The 18,492-nt window shown below is 44.6% G+C and overlaps 1 protein-coding gene across 3 annotated transcripts; it reads left to right on the plus strand.

Annotated features, from left to right (window-relative positions):
* Positions 1-10,345: 10,345 nt before the first annotated feature.
* LOC311126302 (long-chain fatty acid transport protein 1-like) lies at positions 10,346-15,473 on the plus strand. 3 transcript variants are annotated; one of them, XM_084200312.1, is made up of 6 exons: positions 10,346-10,667; positions 12,716-12,881; positions 13,080-13,221; positions 14,491-14,634; positions 14,884-14,994; positions 15,306-15,473. In XM_084200312.1, the coding sequence occupies exons 2-5, from the start codon at positions 12,721-12,723 to the stop codon at positions 14,986-14,988; spliced, it is 552 nt and encodes a 183-aa protein (XP_084056438.1). In that variant the 5' UTR covers positions 10,346-10,667; positions 12,716-12,720; the 3' UTR covers positions 14,989-14,994; positions 15,306-15,473. The 3 variants fall into 3 exon arrangements, with proteins under 3 accessions (XP_084056438.1, XP_084056436.1, XP_084056437.1); XM_084200310.1 differs by lacking the exon at positions 10,346-10,667 and adding an exon at positions 11,243-11,256; XM_084200311.1 differs by lacking the exon at positions 10,346-10,667 and adding an exon at positions 11,243-11,256 and having other exon boundaries at positions 13,083-13,221.
* The last annotated feature ends 3,019 nt before the right edge of the window (positions 15,474-18,492 follow it).

Consider the following 18,492-nt stretch of genomic DNA (forward strand, 5'->3'; position numbering starts at 1 on the left):
ACCCTCCTCCTCCAATCACTCTCCCTCCCTCCCCCTCCTCCCCCCCTCCCCTCCTCCCTCCACCCTACTCCCCTCCCCCTCCTCCCACCCTCCCTCCCTCCCTCCCTCCCTCCCTCCCTCCCTCCCTCCCCCTCCTCCTCCCTCATCTCCCCCTCCCCTCCTCTCCCCCTCCCCCCACCTCCTCCCCCCCTCCCCCCCCCTCCCCCCTCCCCCTCCTCCCACCCTCTCCTCCCCCCCTCCCCTCCTCCCTCCCCCCTCCTCCCCCTCCTCCCTCCCCTCCTCCCTCCCCCCTCCCCCTCCTCCCTCCCCCTCCCCCTCCTCCCTCCCCTCCTCTCCCTCCTCTCTCTCTCCAGGGTGTTCACAGTGACAGCAGTAGCCCAGCTGTGTGTGTTGGGTACTATGTGGATATTTGGAATGTTCCAATTCCAAGAGGAGGGGACAGTGGTCATGACATATCTCTTCACCATCCTCAACTCTCTACAGGGAGCTCTGCTGTTCATCATGCACTGCCTACTGAACAAAACGGTAAGGTGTGTGTGTGTGTGTGTGTGTGTGTGTGGTGTGTGTGTGTGTGTGTGTGTGTGTGTGTGTGTTTAACACTGTGCTTTGCTGCCCCCATCAGGTGAGAGAGGAGTATTGCACGCTCCTGTCCTGTATCTGCACACCACAGAAGAAGAGATACTCAGAGTTCAGCACAACCAATCCTTCCTCCAGCCACTCCCAGGTACACACACACACACACACACACACACACAAACACACACACACACAAACAGAGAGAGAGAGAGAGACCACTTTCAGTAGGTTAACCTCTGTCCTTGTACCATTGTGTGTCCTAGGGTCAGGGAGTGCCCGGGGAGTCGCAGATATGATGACATCACCAATCCCCCACAATGCACCTCTTTACTCCCCCTCCCTTTCCAGGCCTGGTCAGTAGAAAATGTGCCCTACTAGCCCGGCTGGTTAGTAAAAATGTGCCCTATCTAGAACCTAAAAGGGTTCTTCGGCTGTCCCCATAGGAGAACCCTTTGAAGAACCCTTTTTTTGTTCCAGGTAGAACCTTTTTGGGTTCCATCTTGATCCCTTTCCACTGAGGGTTCTACCTGGAACCAAAAAGGGTTCTACCTGAAACCAAAAAGGTGCTTCTGTGGGGACAGCCGAAGAACCCTTTTGGAACCCTTTTTTCTAAGAGTGTAGCAGCCCGACTGATCATACCCCACTTGATGTTAACCACTGTCTTATCAAGCGTTATGTTATCAGAAGTCATCCAATAGGAATCCATATGATCTTTGTCATCCAATAGGAATCCATATTCTCTTTACGTCATCCAATAGGATAAGAGGGAGTAGGAAGTGACAATGATGCAACTTTTTCACAGTAGTTCCATTTTCACCAACATTACATTTACATTTCGGTCACTAAGCAGACGCTCCTATCCAGAGCAGCTTACAGCCAGAAAATAAAGAAGGTCCTATGATCTCTGTCATCCAATCAGAAGTTATGTGAGCTTTATGTCATCCAATCAGAAGTTATATAATCTTTATGTCATTTTTACAGCCACAAAAGAAAGGTACTATTTTACACCAACTCATCAAATAGACAGATGAAACCATAATCATGAACATAAGCTTTCTTCCTTTACATTTATGTGATAGATTTATAGTCATATTTATTACCAAGAGCACTTTTCTACACAAATAAATCCAGAGGGATTTAGAAAAAAGTCAGATTATGTGAAGATATGTGTTAGTTGTGACCTAATGGAGTGTTATACTGTAAATGTTTTGTATTTTCTGCAGTCATTAACACTTCATAATAACTTTCAAGAATAAGTCTTTTTAGCTCAGCTCTGTAGCTCAGCTGGTAGAGCACGGCGCTTGTAACGCCAAGGTAGTGGGTTCGATCCCCGGGACCACCCATACACAAAAATGTATGCACACATGACTGTAAGTCGCTTTGGATAAAAGCGTCTGCTAAATGGCATATTATTATATTATTATAAATGATGATACATATTTATAAATACTTATAATTATTATTTCAAATGTTGTTTAAATGCTAATGGAATGGAAGGCTTGTAATGCTTACACATTCTTATAAATCTTTATAAATGCTTACAAATATGTATTTTTTTATAGTTCATAAATCGCTTGTTAAAATGCTTATTCATTATAGTTACTATGAAGTGTTACCATAGCAACCTCTATCAGGGGCTTCATGCACCCCCAAAAAAAGGGGTCACAAAGTATGAGAGAATGGTCTGGAGGGGGCTGGTTGGATAACTGTGCATTTTTCAAACACCTGAAACAGCTTTTTCCTGCAATATAGAGCCATAATCATCAAGCTTGATTCTATGTAAAAAAAAAATATATGTCTATTTTTCTTCATATCTAAGTTTACCTCTTCTGCTGTCTGCATCCTCCTGACTGGTGCTTATTTTTAAAGAAACTAAATATGCTTCTCTGTATCTCTGCTAAAATCTGGGTAAAAGATTGAAAGGAATGTGAGTCTTATTCAGTACATTTAGTTATTGCTTGTTTTTCTATAGTCTACCAACCTTGGCAGCAGACATGCCAGCTAAGACAATTAGACAAGCTAGCTACTCTAACTCGATTGATAGCCTGAAATGGCTTCTTGGTAGCTAGTTATGAGGTTGGGAGATTGGGAACATATCTAGGCTAAAACCAACTTCATGGAATTGCTAAGTGGCTAGTAGTATTACAGATGTATTTTATCTGTATATATAGAGTACCAGTCAAAGGGTGTGCAAAAGCTGTCATCAAGGCAAAGGGTGGCTATTTGAAGAATCTTAAATATAAAATATATTTTGATTTGTTTAACACTTTTTTGGTTACTACATGATTCCATATGTGTTATTTCATAGTTTTGATGTCTTCACTATTATTCTACAATGTTTTTTTTTGTTTTTTTGAAAAGATAAAAGAAATGAAAAGTTTAAATAAACTGCAGTTTTCCTGGATACAGATTAAGCCTAGTCCGGGAAAATGCTTTTCAGTCCAGGATTAAACTTAATCTGGGTCTGGGAAACCGCAGCTAAAAGTTTGTTTGTTGGACAAAATGAGTGATTTGTTGTCACTCGTGGCTCTGTCTTAAAGGTTTGTCTATTTCTGACCCGGGTCCAGCGACTGTGAACCCAACACCTTAGTTGTTATGCCAAGAGATCCGAACCGCCTGACGAGGTCGCTAGGTGTTGGGTGAAGGTCCCTACAATAGATAATACAATAATATTATGAATAAAGTACTGTACAGTTCAGTCATGGTAGAGGTTGTCTTTAGCCACAGATCTAGGATCAGTTTACCCACCCCAAAACCTAACTTCAAGGGCCAATTCGGGATTGGTAAATCTATTTTATATTTGTAAACTTTTAAATTAGGGATTTATAGCCATTGATTCTTGATGAATATTAATTTTAAATGCCTAATATGTTTAGTTGAACTGACGTACCCCAATCAGAGCCCAAAATATAAGCTTGTGTTAATCCATTGTTTGTAAATAATGTCACATGGTTAAAAACTATAATTTTGATCTCATGGATGTTCTGTCCTTGCATCCATAGCGCCGTCTATAATTTGAAAGTGTTCCCATTTCTCCAGCCCCGTCCCTCAGCTGATAACCAAAACAAGTGTCTGCATTCAATATTTTATGTATTTCTATTCTATTCTGTTGCAGTTTTACTTCAACAATCAGTTTGCTTTAGTTTATTTAAAAAATGACTTTGTATTAAATGAAGAAGAATTTTAAGCAATTATATATATTTTTAGAACGTACGATTGTTATGTCCTTCTATGAGCAGAGTTCTGAATGTAAGCACGTAGTGTTGTGCTTGACTGTGTTCTCTGCAGCAGCTGTGTGTGTGGGTCTGCTTCGGTACATCTGTCATTTTAGCCACAATTAAATTATTGTTACAAAGAACCTACTGTAGATGTCTTCTTGCCACACACACACAGAGACACACACACAGACACACACACACACACACACACACACATACACATACACACACACACATACATAAACACACAAATTTGTTTTACTATCCTTGTGGGGACAATTGATTCCCATTCAAAATTATATTTTCCTTAACCTAATCCTAAACTTACCCCAAAACCCTAACCTCAAAACTAAACCTAACTCCTAACCCTAAATCTCTTACCTGAATTCTAACCCTAATTCTAACCCTAATTCTAACCCTAAATCTAAAAAAGCCTTTTTCCTTGTGTGTTCCTGCGAAATGTCCCCACTTGTCAGAATTGTCCTTGTTTTACTATCCTTGTGAAGACTACTGAGGGGTGTCCTACAGTGAGGGAAAAAAGTATTTGATCCCCTGCTGATTTTGTACGTTTGCCCACTGACAAAGACATGATCAGTATATCATTTTAATGGTAGGTTTATTTTAACAGTGAGAGACAGAATAACAACAACAAAATGCAGAAAAACGCATGTCAAAAATGTTATAAATTGATTTGCATTTTAATGAGGTAAATAAGTATTTGACCCCCTCTCAATCAGAAAGATTTCTGGCTCCCAGGTGTCTTTTATACAGGTAACGAGCTGAGATTGGGAGCACACTCTTAAAGGGAGTGCTCCTAATCTCAGTTTGTTACCTGTATAAAAGACACCTGTCCACAGAAGCAATCAATCAATCAGATTCCAAACTCTCCACCATGGCCAAGACCAAAGAGCTCTCCAAGGATGTCAGGGGCAAGATTGTAGACCTACACAAGGCTGGAATGGGCTACAAGACCATTGCCAAGCAGCTTGGTGAGAAGGTGACAACAGTTGGCCTTGCTGCTATTCCAGTTTCAACTGTTCTGCCTGCGGCTACGAAACCCCTACCTGTCCCAGACCTGCTGTTTTCAACTCTAAATGATCGGCTATGAAAAGCCAACTGAGAGACCTGAGCCCTAGGACCATACGTCGGGACTACCGGCCGTGGTGACTCCTTGCTATCCCCAGTCCGCCTGGCCTTGCTGCTATTCCAGTTTAAACTGTTCTGCCTGCGGTTATGGAACCCCTACCTGTCCCAGACCTGCTGTTTTAAACTCTAATGATCGGCTATGAAAAGCCAACTGAGATTTATTCCTGATTATTATTTGACCATGCTTGTCACTTATGAACATTTTTGAACATCTTGGCATGGTTCTGTTATAATCTCCACCCGGCACAGCCAGAAGAGGACTGGCCACCCCTCATAGCCTGGTTCCTCTCTAGGTTTCTTCCTAGGTTTTGCCTTTCTAGGGAGTTTTTCCTAGCCACCGTGCTTCTACACCTGCATTACTAGCTGTTTGGGGTTTTAGGCTGGGTTTCTGTACAGCACTTCGAGATATTAGCTGATGTAAGAAGGGCTATATAAAATAAAATTGATTGATTGATTGGTGCGATTATTCGCAAATGGAAAAAACACAAAAGACCTGTCAATCTCCCTCGGCCTGGGGCTCCATGCAAGATCTCACCTCGTGGAGTTGCAATAATCATGAGAACGGTGAGGAATCAGCCCAGAACTACACGGGAGGATCTTGTCAATGATCTCAAGGCAGCTGGGACCATAGTCACCAAGAAAACAATTGGTAACACACTACGCCGTGATGGACTGAAATCCTGCAGCACCCGCAAGGTCCCCCTGCTCAAGAAAGCACATATACAGGCCTGTCTGAAGTTTGCCAATTAACATCTGAATGATTCAGAGGAGAACTGGGTGAAAGTGTTGAGGTCAGATGAGACCAAAATCGAGCTCTTTGGCATCAACTCAACTCGCCGTGTTTGGAGGAGGAGGAATGCTGCCTATGACCCCAAGAACACCATCCCCACCGTCAAACATGGAGGTGGAAACATTATGCTTTGGGGGTGTTTTTTCTGCTAAGGGGACAGGACAACTTCACCGCATCAAAGGGACGATGGACGGGGCCATGTACCGTCAAATCTTGGGTGAGTACCTCCTTCCCTCAGCCAGGGCATTGAAAATGGGTCGTGGATGGGTATTCCAGCATGACAATGACCCAAAACACACGGCCAAGGCAACAAAGGAGTGGCTCAAGAAGAAGCACATTAAGGTCCTGGAGTGGCCTTGCCAGTCTCCAGACCTTAATCCCATAGAAAATCTTTGGAGGGAGCTGAAGGTTCGAGTTGCCAAACGTCAGCCTCGAAACCTTAATGACTTGGAGAAGATCTGCAAAGAGGAGTGGGACAAAATCCCTCCTGAGATGTGTGCAAACCTGGTGGCCAACTACAAGAAACGTCTGATCTCTGTGATTGCCAACAAGGGTTTTGCCACCAAGTACTAAGTCATGTTTTGCAGAGGGGTCAAATACTTATTTCCCTCATTAAAATGCAAATCAATATATAACATTTTTGACATTCGTTTTTCTGGATTTTGTTGTTGTTATTCTGTCTCTCACTGTTCAAATACACCTACCATTAAAATGATAGACTGATCATGTCTTTGTCAGTGGGCAAACGTACAAAATCAGCAGGGGATCAAATACTTTTTTCCCTCACTGTACATACCTGGTTTGAGGAGTTAGCGAGGTAACTTTGGCCAACTCTGAGTTCAACTCGGGATAACCGGTCATACGAAAGTGGCTCACCTTTTAGCCAGGTAAATTTCAATGGCAACGAATCCTTCAGAACTAACCTGCTTCCGGGCTAGGCTAACTCATGGCTAACTACACTTACCCTGAATGAAATGACTGAGCCTTGAGTTGAGGACCAATGAAATCAGATTCCCTCATTCTTGCGTCATCATCCCCTTCAAACACATGGTTTCCATGTGTTTGATGCCATTCCATTTACTCCGTTCCAGCCATTATTATAAGCCGTCCTCCCCTCAGCAGCCTCCACTGCTCTCCTTCACCCTCTCTCTCTCTTTTCCCCTTCTCTCTCTCTCTCTCTCTCCCTCCACCACCTCTACTCCACCCTTTCTCTCTACCTTCTCTCTCTCTCTCTCCCTCCCCCACCTCTCCACCCACCCTCTATCTTTCTCTCCCTCTCGTTCTCTCTCCATAACCTATAGTTGCAAACATAGCCGTGGAATTACGGGCGCTGAAGGTGCTGCAGCACCCCTGGTGGTCAATGGTCAAACTGCAGTAATGTGTGTTTCAATAAAAAAACGATTAAACAATGTTTCTGTTGCGTTATTGATATAAATGATAATGGGATTTGGGTAGGGGAGAGAAAAAAACATGGGATATTTATATATGGAGCCCATTCGCATGGAGAGCTCTCAGCTCTGTTTTGGAAGCGGTGCGCTCTTAACTATTCAGTTGTGGGGGGTTAGAGTCGGACACACGCTCTGCTATATGATAGACAGTTTAGTTTTTGTTAAGTCGGGTCTCCCTATCTCCCTCTCTATCCCTCTCCCCTCTCTCTCCCCCTTGTGGTGGATATCAAGTGATCTGGGGCAGTGCTCGCAATAGTTTTCCACTTCTATTTTCTATTAGTTTACAATTCTAAACTTGGCGAAAAGGGAACATGGCATTATCTCGCCCTCAGCTCGCAGACGTGCTCCTGCCCATGTCACACATGTAGGTGTACTAGCCCTTTAATCTAGTAAGCAACACAGTGCTGGGTGCAGCCCCCAGAGAGTGATGCTTTCCACCGGCTGGTATTGGATCAAGGTGGGCGCTTTTCTCCACGATGGATCGCACAGCTGTCCATTTGTGCTCAGTTTTAATAAGCACAATCTTAGTTACAACACCCCTCTCATTATCTCTCTCTCTCTCACACACACACACACATTGTAATTATGCAGTACAAATAAATGTGCGCTCTGTTCACAACGGTATGTATTCCTAGGCAGTTTGGGTGTTTCAAGTTTGGGAGAGCTTACATTTTATCCTACCATTTCTACCGATCTACGTGCCAGTTATGATTTTCATATGCGCATTTTCGTGGAACAGTTTCCTTTCAATAATAACGTGTTCATTTCGCAAAATCACTGTCACGTGATTGATAATACAAATCGGAATTTAAATGATTAATAGGAGAGCACCAGTCCCTCCCACATGGACACATTGACTCACCTTGAGCCATTGGCCAACCTGGTCTCAGAGCATTTCGTATTATTCTGTATGTAACTCTGTAACACTCCCATTTACATTTTTTGTAATTTAGCAGACGCTCTTATCCAGTGCATACATTATTTTTTATATTTTTCATACTGCCCCCCCGTGGGAATCGAACCCACAACCCTGGCGTTGCAAACACCATGCTCTACCAAATGAGCTAGATCCCTCCCCTACCCTGGGCCAATTGTGTGCCGCCCCATGGGTCTCGGCCGGCTACGACAGAGCCTGGATTCGAACCAGGATCTCTAGTGGCACAGAGATCTAGCCTTAGACCACTGCGCCACTCACCTAGTATGATATTTTAAGTTTGTGGATGTCCATCACCCATTTCGTATGATATGTTACGAACTACAATTCGTATTATATGTTCCGAATTTGAAAACATATAATATGTTAAGTATTTGCAAAATGTACTATATGTTATGAATTTGCAAAACGATGATATGTTACAAATTCTAGCTATGTGGCTGGGTGGCTAACATTAGCAGGCTGGCCAACATTAGCTAGGCTAGGGGTTAGGGTTAAGGTTAAGTTTAGGAGTTAGGTTAAAGAGTTAAGGTTAGGGTTAGGAGAAGGGTTAGCTAAAAGGGTTAAGGTTATGATTAGGAGAAGGATTAGCTAAAAGGGTTAAGGTTAGGGTTAGGGGAAGGATTAGCTAAAAGGGTTAAGGTTAGGGTTAGGATTAACTAAAAGGGTTAAGGTTATGATTAGGAGAAGGATTAGCTAAAAGGGTTAAGGTTAGGGTTAGGGGAAGGATTAGCTAAAAGGGTTAATGTTAGGGTTAGGATTAGCTAAAAGGGTTAAGGTTATGATTAGGAGAAGGATTAGCTAAAAGGGTTAAGGTTAGGGTTAGGGGAAGGGTTAGCTAACATGCTAAGTAGTTGCAAAGTAGCTAAAAAGGAGTGAGTAGTTAAAAAGTTGCTAATTAGCTAAAATGCTAAAGTTGTCCATGATGAGATTCGAACTCGCAACCTTTGGGTTATATACCCACCTGTCCACCCTAACCAACCACCCTATTAAGTATCCATCTGTTTTATGTAACCAAACCAAATGGAACATATCACACTAATTTCAGTGTGCCGGATTTACATTGACTATGTTACGTCTAGTCCATGATACCAGGCTGCATTGGCGGCTAAAGAAGTGAGTGCATGGAACTAAGAGATAGCCTAGGCCAACATAGCAGTGGGCTTAAAACTTCCATCATCAAGTAAAAAATACATAAAACCGACAAAATAAAAACAGTAGAAAATATCCAGATGAAAATGCAGGTTCATTCAATCACATTCATCTCTCTACTCCACCTGTCTGCCTCCCTTTCTATCTGTCTTGAATTGAGCTATCACCAGTGAAGTGCAACATTGTATCAAATCAATCAACTGGGTCCAAAATGCATAAATCATGGTATGAAATAAACCAAAACTTGTTTCTCACAAGTGTAGCAGGTTGTGAATTCTGCAAACAACGTTTCCACTCAGAGAATGAGAACCGTAAGTGACTGTAGGCTTAATCAATCCATGCATTAACATAAATTAATGTAACCAAATGATGGTATTAATGGTACATTTACTACTGGTGAAATGTGTATGGGAGAATTGATTAAAAAAATAAACAATCAAAGGGGAAACACGCTTGTGATTTTAAACAATCCACAGCTTTAACAGCTTTAAAAGGAGCTAATGATCCTCTGTGGCTAAGGCATGCTGTCTGGTGAAGTTTGGAATTATTTTATTTATTTCTGTATAGACAGGAGTAATTATACAATTTTGGCAAATGTATTTTAATTTACTTTAGGCTGCAGTGACTACTGTTATCGAATATTGTCCTATGCTTAGGCTACTCATCACATTAGGAGTTGTATTTTATTGTTAGCCTGCAAATACTTTATTATAAAGAGGTTGGGAGAGAGGGGAGGAGAGAGAGAGTCAGAGAGAGAGAGAGAAACACTCAGCACCCCCTACAGAACATCTTCCTGCGGCTTGTGGTTGCACAACTGTTCCACCGCCAGCGATCAACTTTACATTTCGAAATAACTGAACTGAATTGTGCTGGCAGAAGAGTGCGTGACTGACTACCCTTACCACAACTCTCTGGTACCGTCGACCAATAGCGAACGGGCTCAGTTTGACTGACAGCTACCGGAGCCAATTATGAGCTCGGATGGCCCGATGCCCGTGACGTTTGGAGCTGGGTTTATTTTGGGAGGATTTGCTGAAAGAGTGAGAGAAGAGATAGAGAGAGATACCTGTGTTATCCGCGGCTGAACTTTGTAAAGATTTTAGTTTTCACTTTGGTGTTTTATTGATCTATTGCGTTACTTTCTTACATTCATAGGTTACTTTCTGTTGGTTGTAGTATATGCGATAGGCTACTGTACATCAACAGTGAAGTTTAGCTTGCTGTTTCTAGCTCAGTTAAACGAAAACAGTAACCTAGGGGTACCGGTGAGAGTAGTCAGGTGTAGCCGAGAGAGAGTGCTCTTATCGTGGCCGCCGACACACAGAGTCCGCTATCTGCGACGGATACGTAGCACCCTGAACAGGGGTTGAACACATCACGTAGCCGGTCAAACTATCATACAGGTGAGCACCACTATTCATAAACATTGGGGGTAGCGCCAAATTCATGATATTAATAATAAACATTTACATTTGGATATTGTCTTTTAACAATTACATGTATATACCATTTAGAGCAAGGGATGGGCAACTTTGATGAGGCAACAAAACATCAGCGGAGAGAACATTTTGACGTTTTAGAGTTAATGATTTTAAGTTAAAGATTTTGCAATTCTATAACTAATTTCCTGCAATTCTACACATTTTGCCATAGGGTTGATACATGTTTGATGTGTGTGTCTATAGTACGCCTTGGGGGGAGTGTATACCCCCAAAAATATTGGCATGTTGGAGATGTGAAGCAAATAAGAAACATTATGGATGTTACATGAAATGCACAAGGTTCTTGGGGAGACTGAACATAACCCTGAAAAAAGAATACTGACATTGGAAAGAGAGAAGCCAGTTGTAGACCATATAAAAACTTGCTGGAAGTTAGCTTTACAGAGAAAGTTTCAAGATTAACCAGTGTAAGGCGTTGACTAACTGTGGTTGTACATTGACTAACTGTGGTTGACTTTCCCTCAGAATCTCTTGGATATGATGGAAATCAGTATGTTGACTTCATTGTTAAAAAAAAAAAATCCTCAATACATTTCAATGTGTGTTTTGTTATAGGCTAACTTCCTAGGCAATAATATATGTATTTTACATTTGTCATATACAATGAATTCATTCAGTCATAGATAGTTATTGTGTGTAGTTATAGTGTACTACTTTTGCCCAGGGCCTAAGGAACCCTATTCCCTATGTAGTGCACTACTTTTGACCAGGGCCCATAACGACTTTCTCTTTATAGTGCAATATAATGAAGGATGTAGTGTATTACCTAATAATCCTCTGTTGACCAGGGTAATATAATGAAGGATGTAGTGTATTACCTAATAATCCTCTGTTGACCAGGGTAATATAATGAAGGATGTAGTGTATTACCTAATAATCCTCTGTTGACCAGGGTAATATAATGAAGGTTGTAGTGTATTACCTAATAATCCTCTGTTGACCAGGGTAATATAATGAAGGATGTAGTGTATTACCTAATAATCCTCTGTTGACCAGGGTAATATAATGAAGGATGTAGTGTATTACCTAATAATCCTCTGTTGACCAGGGTAATATAATGAAGGATGTAGTGTATTACCTAATAATCCTCTGTTGACCAGGGTAATATAATGAAGGTTGTAGTGTATTACCTAATAATCCTCTGTTGACCAGGGTAATATAATGAAGGATGTAGTGTATTACCTAATAATCCTCTGTTGACCAGGGTAATATAATGAAGGATGTAGTGTATTACCTAATAATCCTCTGTTGACCAGGGTAATATAATGAAGGATGTAGTGTATTACCTAATAATCCTCTGTTGACCAGGGTAATATAATGAAGGATGTAGTGTATTACCTAATAATCCTCTGTTGTTGTTCTCCTCTCTCCTCCACTTTCCTCCTTACTTCCTCCTTGTTGTATCTCCATCTCTCCCCTCTCTGTTCTTCCGTCCCACACTTTCCCCTCACATTCCTCCTCTCTTCTATGCCTCCCCTCCCCTCTCTCCTCTTCCCCTCACCTTCCTCCTCTCTTCTACGCCTCCCCTCCCCTCTCTCCTCCTCCCCTCACATTCCTCCTCTCTTCTACGCCTCCCCTCCCCTCTCTCCTCTTCCCCTCACCTTCCTCCTCTCTTCTACATCTGCTTTTCCCCTCTCTCTCCTATCCCTCTCCTCTTCTCAACTCCCCCCTGTACCCTTTCTCACCCGCTCCCTTGCTTCCTCCCCCTCTCCATTCCTCCCGCTCTCCATATCACCCCCTCTCCATTTCACCCCCTCTCCATTCCTCCCCCTCTCCATCCTCCCCCTCTCCATTTCTCCCCCTCTCCATTTCACCCTCTCCTCCCCCTTTCTCCTCCCCTCGCCACTCTCTCACCTCCCTCCCTCCCTCCCCTCCCTCCCTCCCTCCCTCCCCTCCCTCCCCTCTCTCTCCTCCCCTCTCCCCCACCTCCTCTCTCCCCTCCCCACCAGTAATAATGCTACTTGGCAGTGTGTCTGCATCTCTGAGATCCATAGGGGTGGTGCTCAGTTCTGTACCCTGGTCATGGACCCTGGCGGCTGGGTTAGGACTGTACCTCACCGCGGGGGGATGGAGGTTCCTCTATGTGGCTCTACGAACCGCCAAGAGAGACCTAATGTTAGTATGGCTGTAGAGAGAGAGGGAGGGAGGGAGGGAGGGAGGGAGGGAGGGAGGGAGGGAGGAGTGGTTGGGTGGGATGTCTATCTGTCTGACTTGCTATCGCCCTCCCTCTCTCCCCCTCCCTCCCTCCCTCCCTCCCTCCTCTCTCCTCTCTCCTCTCTCCTCTCTCCTCTCTCCTCTCTCCTCTCTCCCCAGCAGAGGTCTATATGTGCTGCTGCGTGTTAAATACTGCATCCGGCAGCACCTCCGTAACAACAGTACTGTACCTTCCATGTTTGCCCATACGGTGGCGCTATACCCAGACAAGCCTGCGCTGGTCTGGGAGTCTACCGGAGAGGTATGTTATATTAATTATATCAACAACAAACAAATTATAGTTTTTACTGTAAAGTGTGAGTCCTGGTGAAATACACTTTAAATACATTGTGATATGATTTACATTTACATTGTTGAATATACACTACCGTTCAAAAGTTTGGGGTCACTTAGAAATGTCCTTGTTTTCGAAAGAAAAACAATAGTTTTGTCCATTAAAATAACATCAAATTGATCAGAAATACAGTGTAGACATTGTTAATGTTGTAAATGGCTATTGTAGCTGGAAATGGCTGATTTTTTTATGCAATATCTACATAGGCGTACAGAGGCCCATTGTCAGCAACCATCAGTCCTGTGTTCCAGTGGCACGTTGTGTTTGCTAATATGCCTTTGTTGTAAATGTTTTGGCGCCAAACTGGTGGAAGCTGTGAAAAAAGTCAACAGTTGGAAGAGTTAAGTGAAAATAATGCTATTGTTGATAAGATGCTTTTTTTTCATTAATTAGGCTATTTACTTTTGAACCGTCTGGTCTATCCACTAGAAACTCATGGGTAATATACAAAATGAATATATTACACAGATATAAAAAAATTAATAATATACGAATACATTCTTTAAACGTTATTCAAGCATAAATTACCAAAGTTAGAATTGATTGCCATAGATTACCTGTTAGTTACTAAAATTACAGAAGATTCCGGGTAACTTTGGTAAGTTAACGGTAGCTTTGCAACCGTATTTTATCACAGTCATTGCAAGTAGGCTATTGGATTGAGTGGACGTGTAACCAGGCCAGCCTAGCGCAGCTCAGTGTGGCTCGGTTTGGAGCCTAGCGCAGCTCAGTGTGGCTCGGTTTGGAGCCTAGCGCAGCTCAGTGTGGCTCGGTTTGGAGCCTAGCGCAGCTCAGTGTGGCTCGGTTTGGAGCCTAGCGCAGCTCAGTGTGGCTCGGTTTGGAGCCTAGCGCAGCTCAGTGTGGCTCGGTTTGGAGCCTAGCGCAGCTCAGTGTGGCTCGGTTTGGAGCCTAGCGCAGCTCAGTGTGGCTCGGTTTGGAGCCTAGCGCAGCTCAGTGTGGCTCGGTTTGGTTTCTGTGAATCAGGCTTATATGTATTGTAGAGAACTCAGGGTGGTGGCCTTGACTGGAACTCCATGGTTCCAGTGACTGTCCACCCAACACTTTAGCCATTAACGTCAAGTGATCTGAACCCCTTGACGAGGTTGCTAGGTGATGGCCTTAAGGTTCGCTACAGTCTTTTTTATATTTGTGAAATAAAAACATTTCTTCCTTCAGGTGTGGACCTTCAGGGAGCTGGCAGGGCGATGCCACCAGGTTGCCCATTGGGCACGGACACAGGGCTGGGGAAAGGGGGACGTGGTAGCCCTCTACCTGGAGAGTCGCCCCCTAGTGGTGGTGCTGTGGATGGGCCTGGCGCAGGTAGGCTTTGTTTTTCATTCAATTCCATTTTAAAGTTTATTTAATTTTAATTTACTTTTATTTAATAGTAATTTTATTTGGATTTCAATGTCTCACTTTCTTTTATACATTTATTTATAGAGGTATATCCCATTGAGATCACATATGTATTTTACGAGGGAGAACTCTGTTTTGTTCAGTAAAAGTGTTTTGTTAATGTGATGTTTTGAAAGCGATATTTAAGTAAAGTTTGGTCTGGTTTCATTGGAGGTGGGTGTGGAAGCGGCCCTCATCAACTTCAACCTGCGCAGTGATTCGCTGCTTCACTGTGTGGGTGTGTCAGAGCGAAGGGGGTGGTGTTTGGGGTGGAGCTAGCAGAAGGTAAGAAGGGAGAAGAGGAGGATAGGGTTAGGGAGGAGAGCAGAAGAGGGTGAGGGAGGAGAGGAGAAGGGACCTAATTGTTCAATTTTGAGAGCAGCTTCTGTCAGTCAAATCTACTTTGGATACTAATGACCAATGTCCTCCCTCCCTCCCTCCCTCCCTCCCTCCCTTCTTCTGCCCCTCCCTCCCTCCCTCCCTCCCTCCCTCCCTCCCTCCCTCCCTCCCTCCCTTCTTCTGCCCCTCCCCCCTCCCCCCCTCCCTCCCTCCCTCCCTCCCTCCCTCCCTCCCTCCCTCCCTCCCTCCCTCTATAGCTGTGTTGGAGGTGTCTTGTTCTCTAGACCAGTCTATGGTACTGTTCAGTACTGGGGCTGGTCTGGGTGAGGACCACCCTGCCCTCTCTACCCTCTCAGCCCAAAACCTGGACTCTTTACTGACCTCCTTTCCCCGGGACCCCCCTCCTGTCACACACGTCAAGGGATTCAATGGTGAGACATTGGCCCCAGGGTGGATGTGTGTGTGGGACTGGTGTGTGTGTGGGACTGGTGTGTGTGTGGGACTGGTGTGTGTGTAGGACTGGTGTGTGTGTGTGGGACTGGTGTGTGTGTAGGACTGGTGTGTGTGTGGGACTGGTGTGTGTGTAGGACTGGTGTGTGTGTTGGACTGGTGTGTGTGTAGGACTGGTGTGTGTGTAGGACTGGTGTGTGTGTAGGACTGGTGTGTGTGTGGGACTGGTGTGTGTGTAGGACTGGTGTGTGTGTTGGACTGGTGTGTGTGTAGGACTGGTGTGTGTGTAGGACTGGTGTGTGTGTGGGACTGGTGTGTGTGTAGGACTGGTGTGTGTGTGGGACTGGTGTGTGTGTTGGACTGGTGTGTGTGTGGGACTGGTGTGTGTGTGTTGGACTGGTGTGTGTGTAGGACTGGTGTGTGTGTAGGACTGGTGTGTGTGTTGGACTGGTGTGTGTGGGACTGGTGTGTGTGTGGGACTGGTGTGTGTGTGGGACTGGTGTGTGTGTGGGACTGGTGTGTGTGGGACTGGTGTGTGTGGGACTGGTGTGTGTGTGGGACTGGTGTGTGTGTGGGACTGGTGTGTGTGTGGGACTGGTGTGTGTGTGGGACTGGTGTGTGTAGGACTGGTGTGTGTGGGACTGGTGTGTGTAGGACTGGTGTGTGTGTAGGACTGGTGTGTGTGTGGGACTGGTGTGTGTGTGGGACTGGTGTGTGTGTGGGACTGGTGTGTGTAGGACTGGTGTGTGTGGGACTGGTGTGTGTAGGACTGGTGTGTGTGTGGGACTGGTGTGTGTGGGACTGGTGTGTGTGGGACTGGTGTGTGTGTGGGACTGGTGTGTGTGTGGGACTGGTGTGTGTGTGGGACTGGTGTGTGTGTGGGACTGGTGTGTGTAGGACTGGTGTGTGTGGGACTGGTGTGTGTAGGACTGGTGTGTGTGTAGGACTGGTGTGTGTGTAGGACTGGTGTGTGTGTAGGACTGGTGTGTGTGTAGGACTGGTGTGTGTAGGACTGGTGTGTGTGTGGGACTGGTGTGTGATAGGATCTTGCAGTACATATTACAACATGCTCATAGCAACAGAGAACAGCTATAGAGTTACAGTAGCAAGCTCTTGCATGTCATCCTCTACCCCCCCCCCTCTCCCTCTCTCTCTCTCTCCCCCCCCCCTCTCTCTCTCTCTCCCCCCCCCCCTCTCTCTCTCTCTCCCCCCCTCTCTCTCTCCCCCCCTCTCTCTCCCTCTCCCCCTCTCTCTCTCTCTCCCTCTCCCCCCCCCTCTCCCTCTCTCCCCCCCCCTCTCTCTCGCTCTCTCTGTGTGTTGACTCTATCTCCCCATCATTCCTAAGGTGATGATGATCAAGCCTGTTCATGTTCATTTGCTGACACTCTTACTGTATTCCAACTATCTACAGGTAGCAGCCTGTCTGTACAGTGGGGGGAAAAGGATTTGATCCCCTGCTGATTTAGTACGTTTGCCAACTGACAAAGACATGATCAGTCTATAATTTTAATGGTAGGTTTATTTGAACAGTGAGAGACAGAATAACAACAAAACAATTCAGAAAAACGCATATAAAAAATGTTATAAATTGATTTGCATTTTAATTAGGGAAATAAGTATTTGACCCCTCTGCAAAACATGACTTAGTACTTGGTGGCAAAACCCTTGTTGGCAACCACAGAGGTCAGACGTTTCTTGTAGTTGGCCACCAGGTTTGCACACATCTCAGGAGGGATTTTGTCCCACTCCTCTTTGCAGATCTTCTCTAAGTCATTAAGGTTTCAAGGCTGACGTTTGGCAACTCGAACCTTCAGCTCCCTACACAGATTTTCTATGTGATTAAGGTCTGGAGACTGGCTAGGCCACTCCAGGACCTTAATGTGCTTCTTCTTGAGTCACTCCTTTGTTGCCTTGAACGTGTGTTTTGGGTCATTGTCATGCTGGAATACCCATCCACGACCCATTTTCAATGCCCTGGCTGAGGGAAGGAGGTTCTCACCCAAAATTTGATGGTACATGACCCCGTCCATCGTCCCTTTGATGCGGTGAAGTTGTCCTATCCCCTTAGCAGAAAAACACCCCCAAAGCATAATGTTTCCACCTCCATATTTGACGGTGGGGATGGTGTTCTTGGGGTCATAGGCAGCATTCCTCCTCCTCCAAACACGGCGAGTTGAGTTGATGCCAAAGAGCTCAATTTTGGTCTCATCTGACCACAACACTTTCACCCAGTTCTCTTCTGAATCATTCAGATGTTCATTGGCAAACTTCAGACGGGCCTGTATATGTGCTTTCTTGAGCAAGGGGACCCTGCGGGCGCTGCAGGATTTCAGTCCTTCACAGCGTAGTGTGTTACCAATTGTTTTCTTGGTGACTATGGTCCCAGCTGCCTTGAGATCATTGATAAGATCCTCCCGTGTAGTTCTGGGCTGATTCCTCACTGTTCTCATGATCATTGCAACTCCACGAGGTGAGATCTTGCATGGAGCCCCAGGCCGAGGGAGATTGACAGTTATTTTGTGTTTCTTCCATTTGCAAATAATCGCACCAACTGTTGTCACCTTCTCACCAAGCTGCTTGACGATGGTCTTGTAGCCCATTCCAGCCTTGTGTAGGTCTACAATCTTGTCCCTGACATCCTCTTTGGTCTTGGCCATGGTGGATAGTTTGGAATCTGATTGATTGATTGCTTCTGTGGACAGGTATCTTTTATACAGGTAACAAGCTGAGATTAGGAGCACTCCCTTTAAGAGTGTGCTCCTAATCTCAGCTCGTTACCTGTATAAAAGACACCTGGGAGCCAGAAATCTTTCTGATTGAGAGGGGGTCAAATTAAATTAAAATTATAGACTGATCATTTCTTTGTCAGTGGGCAAACGTACAAAATCAGCAGGGTATCAAATACTTTTTTCCCTCACTGTATCATGCACATGTTTTGTTCTTCTATCCTCGTAAAATAGATTTTCAAAATGGTATTTCCCCTAACCCCCTAAC

This window comes from Coregonus lavaretus (genome assembly GCF_964263955.1).
Source record: "Coregonus lavaretus genome assembly, contig: HAP1_SCAFFOLD_8868, whole genome shotgun sequence".
Taxonomy (NCBI): Eukaryota; Metazoa; Chordata; class Actinopteri; order Salmoniformes; family Salmonidae; genus Coregonus; species Coregonus lavaretus.